The sequence below is a fragment of the Limanda limanda genome, chromosome 6 (genome assembly GCF_963576545.1).
Source record: "Limanda limanda chromosome 6, fLimLim1.1, whole genome shotgun sequence".
NCBI lineage: Eukaryota > Metazoa > Chordata > Actinopteri > Pleuronectiformes > Pleuronectidae > Limanda > Limanda limanda.
In genome coordinates this window covers 30,387,840-30,400,339 of record NC_083641.1, presented here as the reverse complement: position 1 = coordinate 30,400,339, position 12,500 = coordinate 30,387,840, and the positions used below count along the sequence as shown (strand labels likewise).

General features: G+C 47.8%; 1 protein-coding gene across 1 annotated transcript in view; it reads right to left on the bottom strand.

The window, feature by feature from the left end:
- Positions 1-7,169, bottom strand: part of LOC133003972 (tumor necrosis factor alpha-induced protein 2-like) — a 16,095-nt gene extending 8,926 nt beyond the window's left edge. The window contains exons 1-2 of the mRNA XM_061073812.1: positions 6,375-7,169; positions 6,061-6,299 (exon numbers count right to left, since the gene is read on the bottom strand). Of these exons, the coding sequence (XP_060929795.1) occupies positions 6,061-6,299; positions 6,375-7,072 (937 nt within the window). The 5' untranslated portion in view covers positions 7,073-7,169. The remainder of the gene's footprint in view (positions 1-6,060; positions 6,300-6,374) is intronic.
- Positions 7,170-12,500: the final 5,331 nt, after the last annotated feature.

Genomic DNA, 12,500 nt, shown 5'->3' with positions numbered 1-12,500 from the left:
GTCAGCACTGAGATGACCTCGTCTCACTGTATTCAGGGCGGAGCTTCACGTCCGATGCAGGACGATGAAAACAAAGTTTCACTGAGATAAAAAGAGTCAAAGGTTCAAGAAGAATCTGGAGTTTCATCGTGTGAACTGATCCGGTTCCATCTGGTTTCACTAGAGACTGAGTCCTCCTCCGCTTCTTCTTCTAATGTTTCAGTGTTTCTACCGCTGACCTCCTGACTCTGGACCACGCGTCAGAGGAAATCAACACGAAGAAGAAACACCAACTTCACACAAAAGTTACCTTTAATTTACATGAAGTCTTTATAAATGAAGTTTGTTTGATTGATCGACACACACACACACACACACACACACACACACACAGACACACACACACACACACACACACACACACACACACACAGACACACACACACCTCCTCTCAGAAACACAGCTCTCATTGTTCAGTTTCAGTCTTGGGAGGAAATCTGTTCCAGCTGGGTGATGAAGCCCCGCCCCCCTCACCCCCCCACCTCCCCACCCCCCCCCCACCACCACCTTGTCGTCGTTAGAAACATCAGCGTCAGGTGTTCCCTCTCTTAGCTCCTTGTTTGGTCGTCTCCACTTCCTGAAGGAAACATCTGGATCTTTGACTTAAATTACACCGACGTGAAAACTCAGTGGAACTGCTGAGTCAGATGAACCTGCTCAGACGCACCTGAGACGTGTGTGTGTGTGTGAGTGTGTGTGTGTGTGAGTGTGTGTCTGTGTGTGTGTGTGTGAGTGTGTGAGTGTGTGTGTGTGTGAGTTCAGACTGTAATCTGAACTCTGTTTCCACATTTCTCTCGTCTCCCCTCGTCAGTTGGTCGCTGCTCCTCCTGTCGTACGGAACGTTTGCCACAAACTGGAAATGCAAATAAAATAAAAACTAAATAATCATAATTTATAAAACAACTCATAAAAGAGTTGAATTTAATATGATGTAATTACACTCGTTTTCTCGTCTCTGTCCAAAGATTTATGTGCGTGTAAATAAAACTGACAACCAATGAGAGCAGTGCTGTCAACTGTCAATCATCTGCTGTGTCCCACGTGTCCCACGTGTCCCACATGTCCCTCACCGGGGGGGGAAGCTTTGTGAACTTCCTGTGAGATGCTGGTTCCGCTGGTTTCTTCCTCGGAGCTTCTCCTCTTCCTCCCTCTCCATGGTTTCCTGTCACAGTTGAATATCTGATGAGCTCCGCCCCTGCAGCCACAGCTGGATCAAACCTGTTTCCGCTGATAGTTCAGTGTCTTCATGTTCAGTGTCTTCATGTCCAGTGTCTTCATGTTCAGTGTCTTCACGTTCAGTGTCTTCACGTTCAGTGTCTTCACGTCCAGTGTCTTCACGTCCAGTGTCTTCACGTCCAGTGTCTTCACGTCCAGTGTCTTCATGTCCAGTGTCTTCACGTCCAGTGTCTTCACGTTCAGTGTCTTCACGTTCAGTGTCTTCACGTTCAGTGTCTTCACGTTCAGTGTCTTCATGTCCCTCTGCTGACACACACAGACACACTGCCCTGAGCCTGCAGACGACACTCGGGGCTGGAAACCTCCTCCAGGTTCCTGAGCAGGTTCTCCAGGGGAATTCTTCTCTCTTGAATGTGACATCGCTGCTGAGACACGTTCCACCATCTGAACTGTGACCTTTGACCTCAGAACCCCCGGACTCTAACCCGCCTGTGGACTCGCTCGAGCTCGGTTGGCAGGTCGGTAGGGGCGGAGCTACAGAGGTACCGAGGCAGCGTTCACTCACACTCACGTGTTTCAGTGTCTGTTTCAATGCACTTGAAGCAGTTAACACAACAAGACGTTCTCGTGCTCATCGAGCCGCGGGTCTGGACGCCAGCCACGACTCATCGGGTTGAAACGGAGAAGTCTCGGGGAAGAGCTGCGACTTCACGATGAGCAGAAGAATCCTCAACGCAGGGTTTGAGTTCGGGAACTTTGTGAGTTTCACTGTGATCGATCTCCAGAGTTTGACGTCTGAAGACAAACGGCTGCTTCAGGAAGTGAAGCCGCTTGAAACGTGATAACAGCAGCGTCTCCGACAGGAAGTCATCGACAGGAAGTCATCGACAGGAAGTCATCGACCGGCCCTGAATGTGAACTTCTTATCAACCCTCTGAGAGAAAGACAGTTACACAACCAACAACAACCTGCTGCTGGAGAACTTTCTACACAACTGAGCCACAACACAACCCGCATCTGTCTGTGTTTATATTTCACCTTCGACCTGCAGCCGCTCGCCGCCCTGCTGGCGTCTGTGTGCGTTTCATTAATCCCTGGTCATGTTACCACAGAGAAGAGAGAAGGTGTGTGTGTGTGTGTGTGTGTGTGTGTGTGTGTGTGTGTGTGTGTGTGTGTGTGTGTGTGTGTGTGTGTGTGTGGTAAAACACTCCTTCTTTTCACCTCAAACATAAACTCACGGAGACAGAGTGAAGGTCAAAGTGAGTCCAGCAACAAAAACAAAGCCTCAGGAGCCCAGGGTCACGACCTTCACACCTCCTCAGTTCAGTGAGAACATCTGAACATCAGGTGTGAACGGTTCCTCAGAGCAGAAGAGGAGTTCTGGGTCTGGATCCAACGGAACCTGGTTCGGTTCCACGGTGGAAACACTCTGCTGGAGAGTTTGGACTTCGGACCAATCACAGGAAGTCGAGACAGATTTAAACAATAGAAGAAGAACTGCTTCATTCATGTTCTCCGTTCAAAACAGAAAGACTACTACCCCCCCCAACACCTCCACGTCAGATGCTTTCTACAAACCAATCAGAGTCAAGTACAGATGGACTCCGCCCACGTAGGTGATGACACTAGGACGAGCACGCTCACTGTGCAGCAGCATCACAACGCCACTGCTGGTGAAATGTCAAGAATCGGTCAGAGATATATAAACACAAGCTTAGACAAATATTTGATTTCATAATAAGACTCTTCACCACACACAGACAGACACACACACAGACAGACACACACACAGGACTTTAACATCGTCCACCAACAGATGTTTTTTTTTGTCAATAGACTTAAAAAAACTAATCACGAGCATTAATCTCTCCAGCGTCTCTCATGAAATCACTTTGTTGTTAAACTCTTTATCTGATTTAACGGTTCAGAGACTGTTATCTTCCATCATCATCATCATCATCATCATCATCATCATCACAATGTGCAGCAGCGACTTCATCCTCCTCACGCAGCGTGGCGCTCGGCTTCAGAGCCGATCTGATCTGAACGCTCCCATGAGAAGCCAGAATGCATGAAGACAACGATCAGACGTCCCGATGCACATGAACTCACCACGACATCCAAACAACCTGCTGGAAACACAACCAGTGTGTTCTACTGCTGTGTGATTCATATCCTCCAGGTCGGAGTCGTGTTGGTTAAAGACGATCTCCGTCTCTTCGTACCAAACTGAATCTGCATCTCTGACACCACTGCTGCCATCTTGTGGTGATGACATCATGGCGTGATGGCGGATCTGTGATGTTGATGTATGAAACTAAAGTGTCATTTATTTAAAGTCTCCTTTGATTTTGTTGTTCGGTCCGTGTCCCATCTGCTAACATGGAAGAGGAGGTTTATGACCTGTACTGTCTCCAGACACCAGGGGGCGAGCAAGGTCAACTGGAGCTCTCATGTCGTGTGGGTTTTATTGCAAAACAGAAGAAAAGGATCTGGGTTGTTTGCACCTGCATCACTGTTATGTACCATTCACACACACACACATTCTCAAAGACACACACACACACACACACACACACACACACACACACACACACACACACACACACACACAAACACACACACACACACACACAGGAACCTGATCTGCAGATTCGTAGATTTTAACATTGCTGAAAACAAGTCCTGACCTGAAGTCACAACTTTCTGAGTTTGGTTCCAACAAACAGGGAACTGAGGCTTCGTGTTTGTGTTGACGTGTTTGTGTTGACGTGTTTGTGTTGACGTGTTTGTGTTGACGTGTTCATTCTCACTCTTCGTGTTCGCTCTACTTCCTGTATCGTCAGTTACAGGTGGTCACGTTTAACGAGCAGATCACTCACAAACACTGATCAGGTTGTATTTTAATGGTGTCTTTACTTTCATTAGATTTACTGGGTTAAATCAAAATGTATGTAGGGATATGTATTTCATAAGTATAGTTAACGCTCTGAAAACAGGCGCCCCCTACTGGTGGCTTCTAACTCACTGCAGATCACAGGAAGTAGAAACTCCAACGCTCACGCTGGAGGAACATTTCTACTGCAGAGGTCAGAGGTCAAAGGGTTTAACCGGTTTAAAGTTTATCACTGAATATTTTCAGGTTTTGTGACAAAGTCAAACATCTGAAGTCGACAAGTTGAAGTCTGAATATTATATAAACTAAAACTCACATCTGAGCAAAAACAGTTTTAATTTAATTAGATTTAATTTAAAAAACCAAATGACGTCAACGAAAACGTCTGAAATGTGTCAGAGCTCGACAGAGAAAGAGAGAGAGAGGGAGAGAGGGAGAGAGAGAGAGAGAGAGAGAGTTCAAAAGTGAAGAACAAACGTAAACAAGGGTGTGGAGGGCCTGAGAACACACACACACACTCACACACACACTCACAGACACACACAGAATTAATCATTCATTAGAATACCCAGTTAACAGAGTGCAATAAACAATAGACACTCTTCAAAAATTTCCATGGCCGACCGAACACCTCTGATCTCACACACACACACACACACACACACACACACACACACACACACACACACTCACAAACTCTCATACAAACACACACTCTCACACACGCACACACACACACACCAGTGTCCTTGTGGAAACTCACAGCTTCTCAGTTTAACCCTGAGGTCACTAACCTGTCTCTCTCTCTTTAGGCCCCTCCCCCCTAACGTCAGTGAGGATGGCGTGAAACAACGTCGACAATAAGACAACAAACACACACAGAGAGTTGTTGCAGTAGAGTTTGTCGTACGTTTCAAACGGACGCGTCTACGACACTCGTACATGAGAACAACCTCCTCCACCATGGCCTTGTTTGTAGTTGTCATTGGACTCTGCGCTGCCCTCTAGTGGACACTTCACAGTCTGCAGCGTTGTGGTTCTCTCACCTGACACGCTGCCCTCTAGTGGACACTTCACAGTCTGCAGCGTTGTGGTTCTCTCACCTGACACGCTGCCCTCTAGTGGACACTTCACAGTCTGCAGCGTTGTGGTTCTCTCACCTGACACGCTGCCCTCTAGTGGACACTTCACAGTCTGCAGCATTGTGGTTCTCTCACCTGACACGCTGCCCTCTAGTGGACACTTCACAGTCTGCAGCGTTGTGGTTCTCTCACCTGACACGCTGCCCTCTAGTGGACACTTCACAGTCTGCAGCGTTATGGTTCTCTCACCTGACACGCTGCCCTCTAGTGGACACAGTCTGCAGCGTTATGGTTCTCTCACCTGACACGCTGCCCTCTAGTGGACACAGTCTGCAGCGTTGTGGTTCTCTCAACTGACACGCTACCCTCTAGTGGACACTTCACAGTCTGCAGCGTTGTGGTTCTCTCACCTGACACGCTGCCCTCTAGTGGACACTTCACAGTCTGCAGCGTTGTGGTTCTCTCACCTGACACGCTGCCCTCTAGTGGACACTTCACAGTCTGCAGCGTTGTGGTTCTCTCACCTGACACGCTGCCCTCTAGTGGACACTTCACAGTCTGCAGCATTGTGGTTCTCTCACCTGACACGCTGCCCTCTAGTGGACACTTCACAGTCTGCAGCGTTGTGGTTCTCTCACCTGACACGCTGCCCTCTAGTGGACACTTCACAGTCTGCAGCGTTGTGGTTCTCTCAACTGACACGCTACCCTCTAGTGGACACTTCACAGTCTGCAGCGTTGTGGTTCTCTCACCTGACACGCTGCCCTCTAGTGGACACTTCACAGTCTGCAGCGTTGTGGTTCTCTCACCTGACACGCTGCCCTCTAGTGGACACTTCACAGTCTGCAGCGTTGTGGTTCTCTCACCTGACAGCGGCTCTCGGGGTTTCACCTCCTCCACCGGCTCCTCCTGCACCGGCTGCTCCTCGGGCCCCTGGGACACGTGGTCGACCACGGACTCCTTCTTGCCCTTCCCCAGGCCGACCCTCTGCATGAAGGACAGGCGGCGGCTGGTGGAGTCGCCCTCGCCCTCGGCACCGCTCGGCTCGCCGTTGGTGAGCGAGTCCTTGTAGGAGCTCAGCGTGTCGCGGTACTTCCCTGCAAACCTGGAAGAGAAGAACACTCATGACCTGAAGCTCCTCCTCCAGCCGAGACCCTGGCCTCCTTCCCTCCCTCCTCACCTGAGCAGACTTCCTTCAGAGCTCCTCCTTCCTCTCTTCTTCTTCTCTGCAGGTGACGGCGTGCCCTGCAGTGACCCCTGTGGGGAGGGCGTGGCACTTCCTTTGCTCCTCCCGGACGCTCGCAGCGTCTTCCCCAGTTTCCCGAGACTCTTCAGCGGAGACTTGAAGCTGAAGGAACTCTTGGCCGTGCCTCCTCCTCCCTTCTTCCCTTCGTTGGCCTCATTCTCGTCCTCTTCGTCCTCGAAGGGGTTGCGGTCCCGCGGCACCTCGCCGTCCAGGAGCGAGCTGCCGGGTGACCACTGGTTGCCATGGCCACTGTTGTCGTGGAGGCTGTCGTCGTCGAAGGGGCTGCGTTGGGGGGTGATGTTCAGGCTCATCCTGCGCAGGATCCAAGCGTTGTCGAGAGTCGGAGCGCCGCCCTTCAGGCGCAGGGGGAGGTTCTTGAGGACAGGCATGATGGGTGTGGGGGAGGGGGGGCAGAGGGGGCGGAGCCTGGGGAGGAACAAAGAAAAAATCATCGGACCAGAAGAATAAAAGACGTGAAGCACGAATCTGACACAATCCGCCAAAACCACAGAGGACGAATCCTCCATAACAACCATCGTTAGGTGAGACCTGGCCACGCCCACTTGTGCATGTTCGATATCAGAGCCACCTAGTGGTGAACCATCTGAACTACACAGACACGTTTCAGACATGAACTCCAGTAAATGTCTGTAGAATAGTGTCTGGACTAGGGTTGCAAAGGGGAGGAAAGTTTCCGGTAAATTTCCGGAAACTTTCCGGAAACTTTCCATGGGAAGTTAAGCTCGGGAATTTGGGGAATTTTGAAAAAAAAAACCTACTCGAATTAAACGCTGAGCAATAAAAACATGATTCAAAACTCTATTTTAAAGATGTATGGAACGTTGAGTTTCAACCCTCCACTGGTCATTCTTCCATCACATGCACAGATAACTCCCAGCATGCTTCACTCTACAGCAGGGCTATTGAGGCCTGCTGTAGAGTGAAGGACTAGTCAGGTAAGTTTCCATGATATTACTGGGAAATATATTAGCATGCTGATTGAGGATTGTTCATCTGTTCATCTAGACTATTTCCATTCATTTATCCATCAATTGTAAAATATGTTTACAGACGATTCCAATTGTTTGGCTAACTATTTATATCTCTGGCATTGCATTAGTGTTTTTTTACAAACTTTTTTCTCATCTTATTCTACAGAACAATGCCACGTGCACTATCTCATGTGTGGAGACATTTCACCTCATCCAATGTAGAAGGAAAGGCTGTGTACATTTGCAAATACTGTGCAAAGACCTATGTTAAGAATGACACAACGATGCAGAAGCTTATAGTCAAGTGTCCAAAGTTTCCTCAGGACTCAAATCAGCCTATGACACAACAAAATGTTTATATTTATGTCTGTATATGACAAGGTAAATACAGTTAGTATAAATTACCCACAACATTTCCAGTTAATTCCCGTTAATTCCCGTTAATTCCCGTATGTTACCGTTTATTCCCATGGAAAGTTTCCAACTTTTGGAATTTTGCAACCCTAGTCTGGACATTCTCTGGACTTTGTGTTTCTCTACGAGACTTTTCTGAATATTCATACAAAACATTTTAATAAATCATGTGAAATCGTTCTCAGCCTCAGAGAAACTGTGAAGTCTGTAAAACTTTCACCCAGCGATTGTAAATCCAGTCAATAAAGTTTAACTAGAACCTGACCTGATGCCATGACAACACAAAATGCTCCTCTCTGATTGGCTGCCAGGTTTGTTTGAGCTGTGCTGTCATCAATGACCCAGAGGTCACTCCAAGGTCCTGTGGCCCCTCCCCCCTCCTCCTGACCAGAGCCACCATGACAGCAAACACAGCTCTCTGATTGGCTGGCGGGAGTTAAATGAATAATCAGAGTCCACAGTTTAACCGAGGTGTGCTGACCTGCCGGTAACCGTAGCAACCAGGCGGATGCTGGTCTACAAACACACCCCCCCCCCCCCCCCCCCCGGGTTATAAAGCTGCTGCAACAAGTTTCCATGATCGTAAAGAACAGACATAAAATCATCAAACATTAACAGAGATCAGCTCCGAGCAATGATTCACCGAGAAGAACTGAATTCTCTGTTCGTCTCCAAACTGAAGAGAAACTTTGAAACCTCGACGTCGGAAAATCTAAAGAAGATTTTCATTTAAAAAACTCAAGAAGCAAACGACTACTTTTAGAAAAAAACAGACGAACGACAATCTTCCTGCAGTTTGGAGCGATTTCTTTAACACGTTCACGACTTCTCACAACAGAACATTTCAGTTTCACGACAGAATCACAAGTTTCTCAAAACCACTGAAAATGGTTGTTTGTGACGTGTTACCATGGTTACAGAGAAAGTGTTATGGGAGAAGAGGGAAATCTTGACTGTGTGAGTGTGTGTGTGTGTGTGTGGTTGTGCGTGTGTGAGTGTGTGTGTGTGAGTGTGTGTGTGTGTGTGTGTGTGCATGTGTGTGTGTGTGTGTGTGTGTGTGTGTGTGTGTGTGTGTGTGTGTGTGAGTGTGTGTGTGTGTGTGTGTGTGTGTGTGTGTGTGTGTGAGTGTGTGTGGTTGTGCGTGTGTGTGTGAGTGTGTGTGTGTGTGAGTGTGTGTGGTTGTGCGTGTTTTGTTTGAGTGTGTGTGTGTGAGTGTGTGTGTGTGTGTGAGTGTGTGTGAGTGTGTGTGTGTGTGTGTGAGTGTGTGTGTGTGTGTGTGAGTGTGTGTGAGTGTGTGTGTGTGTGTGTGAGTGTGTGTGTGTGTGTGTGAGTGTGTGTGTGTGTGTGTGAGTGTGTGTGAGTGTGTGTGTGTGAGTGCGTGTGCGTGTGTGTGTGTGTGTGTGTGTGCGTGTGTGTGGTGATCTAGGAGCTGTTGTTGTTCATGTTGTTGATTTCAGTCTCATCAGCTCAGGACATTCAGGACACATACATATATATTTATATATATCTATATATGGGCACTAAGGAAAACACACACACACACACACTTGTGCTCGGCTCGCAGGGCAAAGTGGGAAGTGATTCAGCAGCGTTGGTTCCATAAATACCCAGCAGCCCCGGCGGCAGGCTCAGGAAACCCACGCGGAGCCGGCGGCACTCACACACAATCTGTTTTCTTCAGGAGGGTCGCAGGGCATCGCCGGCGCTCCGGGACACAAACAATGGAACGGAAAGGACAGCGATAGTGAGACGGGCCAAGGCGAGGACTCCCGGGTCACTCTGCTCGCCGCTGTGGGTGTGGTCCCACCGTGACCTCCTGCACACCAGCACCAGGCGGCTGGAGGACGGGCGTTTGAAACAGACATGAGAACCAGGAGTCTTCCCACCGGGAGACACGTCCACCCGAGGACGTGGACGCAGGAAGGTTCACGTTGAATCACCTGGAATCTAACGTGATGTCACATGACCTCATGAACCTTCCTGCTGACAGGTCATGTGACATCAGGAGAGCAGCGCCCACAGAGTTTGAGCTTTTTAGCTTTTACATTCAGACACAAACTAAACAAACTTCACTCGTCTCGTTCGACCTCTCAGGTCCGTGTGAGGAGAGAGAGAAACTCAACCTGTCTCCAGAGTCATGAACAGTTTCCTGATGAAAACACGGTTTCATTTACTAGATCAGATTTTTATTGGGATCAAATCACACAAGCTCATGAATAGGAATCTCTAAAAGGTCGGATTTGATCAAGATTCATGAATTATTCTGGGGAAAAAACACAAATATGTGGAAAAATGTGATAAAAAATAAATAAATCCTTTGATCCAAATCCAACTTCTTCGTGTTCAGCAGTTTTCACGTAAACCTGCTAATAAACAAATGAAGTGTAAAATTCTTCAGGCTGAACGACTCCTAGTTTGTTCAGATGTTTGATTTGAAGGTGAAACAGTGAAACGTCAGAGGTCAGAGGTCTTGACCTTCTATGTCCAGTGCTTTGAGATCACGTGTATTATGATTTGATGCTTTACAAATCAAATCATATTGAATTGACGATTCATCTTCACAGTTACGAGCTGTGGTTCGTTCCCTCATCTGCTGAACGAACATCAGTCGTGAGTTTGAGTCCGAACTTTAACGATGCGGATAGAAACATTTAGAAAACAAATATCTCATATTGTTAAGTGTATAGTCGCACTCAAACAAATCTCTCTGTGACGCCCCCTACAGGTCGTAATGTAATTAACAGGAACGTGTCCACCAATCAGAACAGCAGGAGCGTCAATCACTTCTCCTGCTCTTTGGGTTTTCCACGTAGCGAAGGGGGTGGGGGGGGCACGTTGACAGGTTCAACACGTTTGTTTGGCGTCAAACACAAAGAAAGAGAAGACACGGTTCCCTGTGAGTCACCGACATGGAAACAGGTGAACATGAGAGGTTTGTGAAGGTGAAGAGGTGGAGACACTTCACGCAACACAAACAGGAAGTGGAGAAACACACATCGGACCTCAGCCCTGAACCCAGTGTGGGTGCGTCTGATGACTAATGGTTGTATAGATAATCAGCTGATGTGTGTTTGCTGCAGGAAACAGAGAGAACAGTCCAAAATAAAAACAGGAATCATTTGAGAAAGGAGCTGACAGCTGATCTCCCACTTCCTGTTCACACGTTATCCTTCTGTCCTGTTTGTCCGTTTGGAAACCGACGCCGACAAACTCGACACACAACCATCACAGAAGCAAACCACATTTAGTTCAGAACAAAACAGGAGTTTGCAAAATAAACGGAAGAATCCTCTGTTTTATCAATTATTTTATAAAGTGAAATCTTCACGTCCAGTTCTGTACGTTCGCAGATCGTCGGTTTCACCAGCCGAACAGAAAAGACTCAAATTAATATTTTCTGAAAGAACTATTGTTCTAGAGGATTTGATATCAGATCAGACGGATCTCAGGGCGGCTGAGTCTTTCCACTGAAGAACCCTCAGAGTAGATGATTGATGAACGCCGAGCTGCTCTGATAAGAAAGACGCCAAGTGGCTCCAAAGTCCCATCAGCCACCTCTGCACCTGTGGTCTGTCCGGGTGGAACTGATCCACGACCAGGGAGCTGTGACATCATGATGATGAGCCGCGGCTCGGAGGAGGCGACTGAAGCCCAAGAACTCAAATATCTGAATCATCACTGAGAAACCATCACGAGCCGTTCCAGCAGAGAAGGACATGAACCATATTAACATGTTTATTCATCTTCTACAACAATAAATAACTCTTATATATTCAGATACGAATGTGAAGGAAAAGATACGGACTCATGTTTCTGCGACAGGAGGTTCGGACTGAATCTGATCATCAACTCGTCATCATCAAACATTTCTCTTTTGTTTCGACTCCACAACTTCAGAGATTCACTGTAACAACTTGACACGTCGGTTTCCTCTGGTCAGTGAAGCCGGAGGCGTCATGTCTCCAGGAAGACGTCCTCGCGGTGCGTTCAGGATCCAGCAGCACGGCTGAGACCATGTCTCCTCTCCACGACCACGAGGATTCTTCTTCTCCTCTGTGTCTGTGAGAGTTTGTTTGTTTAGCAGATGTTTAAGATTCAGGACACGAGGACGAACCTCCCGGTGGAATCCAGTCAGAACAGCAGCAGCTTAGGAAGCTCTGCCTGAGGGAGGAGACGTCCTGAACGTCCGTCCACGTTCAGGACGAATCCTCACGTCACTCCGAGACATGAGATCTCCACCAGTTTGTCCGAAGGTCGTTTCAGATCCGAATCCGCTCTGAGGTCACGGTTACCCACGATGCATCTGTCTTTCATTACGTTAAAACCGTGTGGCTCTGCAGGATTTGTGAGGGAGAACATCTGTTCAGAAAAATGTCACCATGTCCTCCGTGAAGACGGAGAGGTGAAGCGGAGACAGGAAGGAGGAGAGAGAGAGAGACTGATCGGGGGGGCAGCAGGGACACGTCAGGACGTAGAGACAACGAGAGACGATTAATAACCACAAGGAATAAAGGAAGAAATGATCAAGAAAATTAGCCAAAAAATCCATACGATGATGAGACAATAAATAAATAAATGAGGAACAAACAAGAAACTACAGAGAAACTAACAATTTGAATGAGAAAGAAATGAACCTGAACTTTAAATTCGTTTT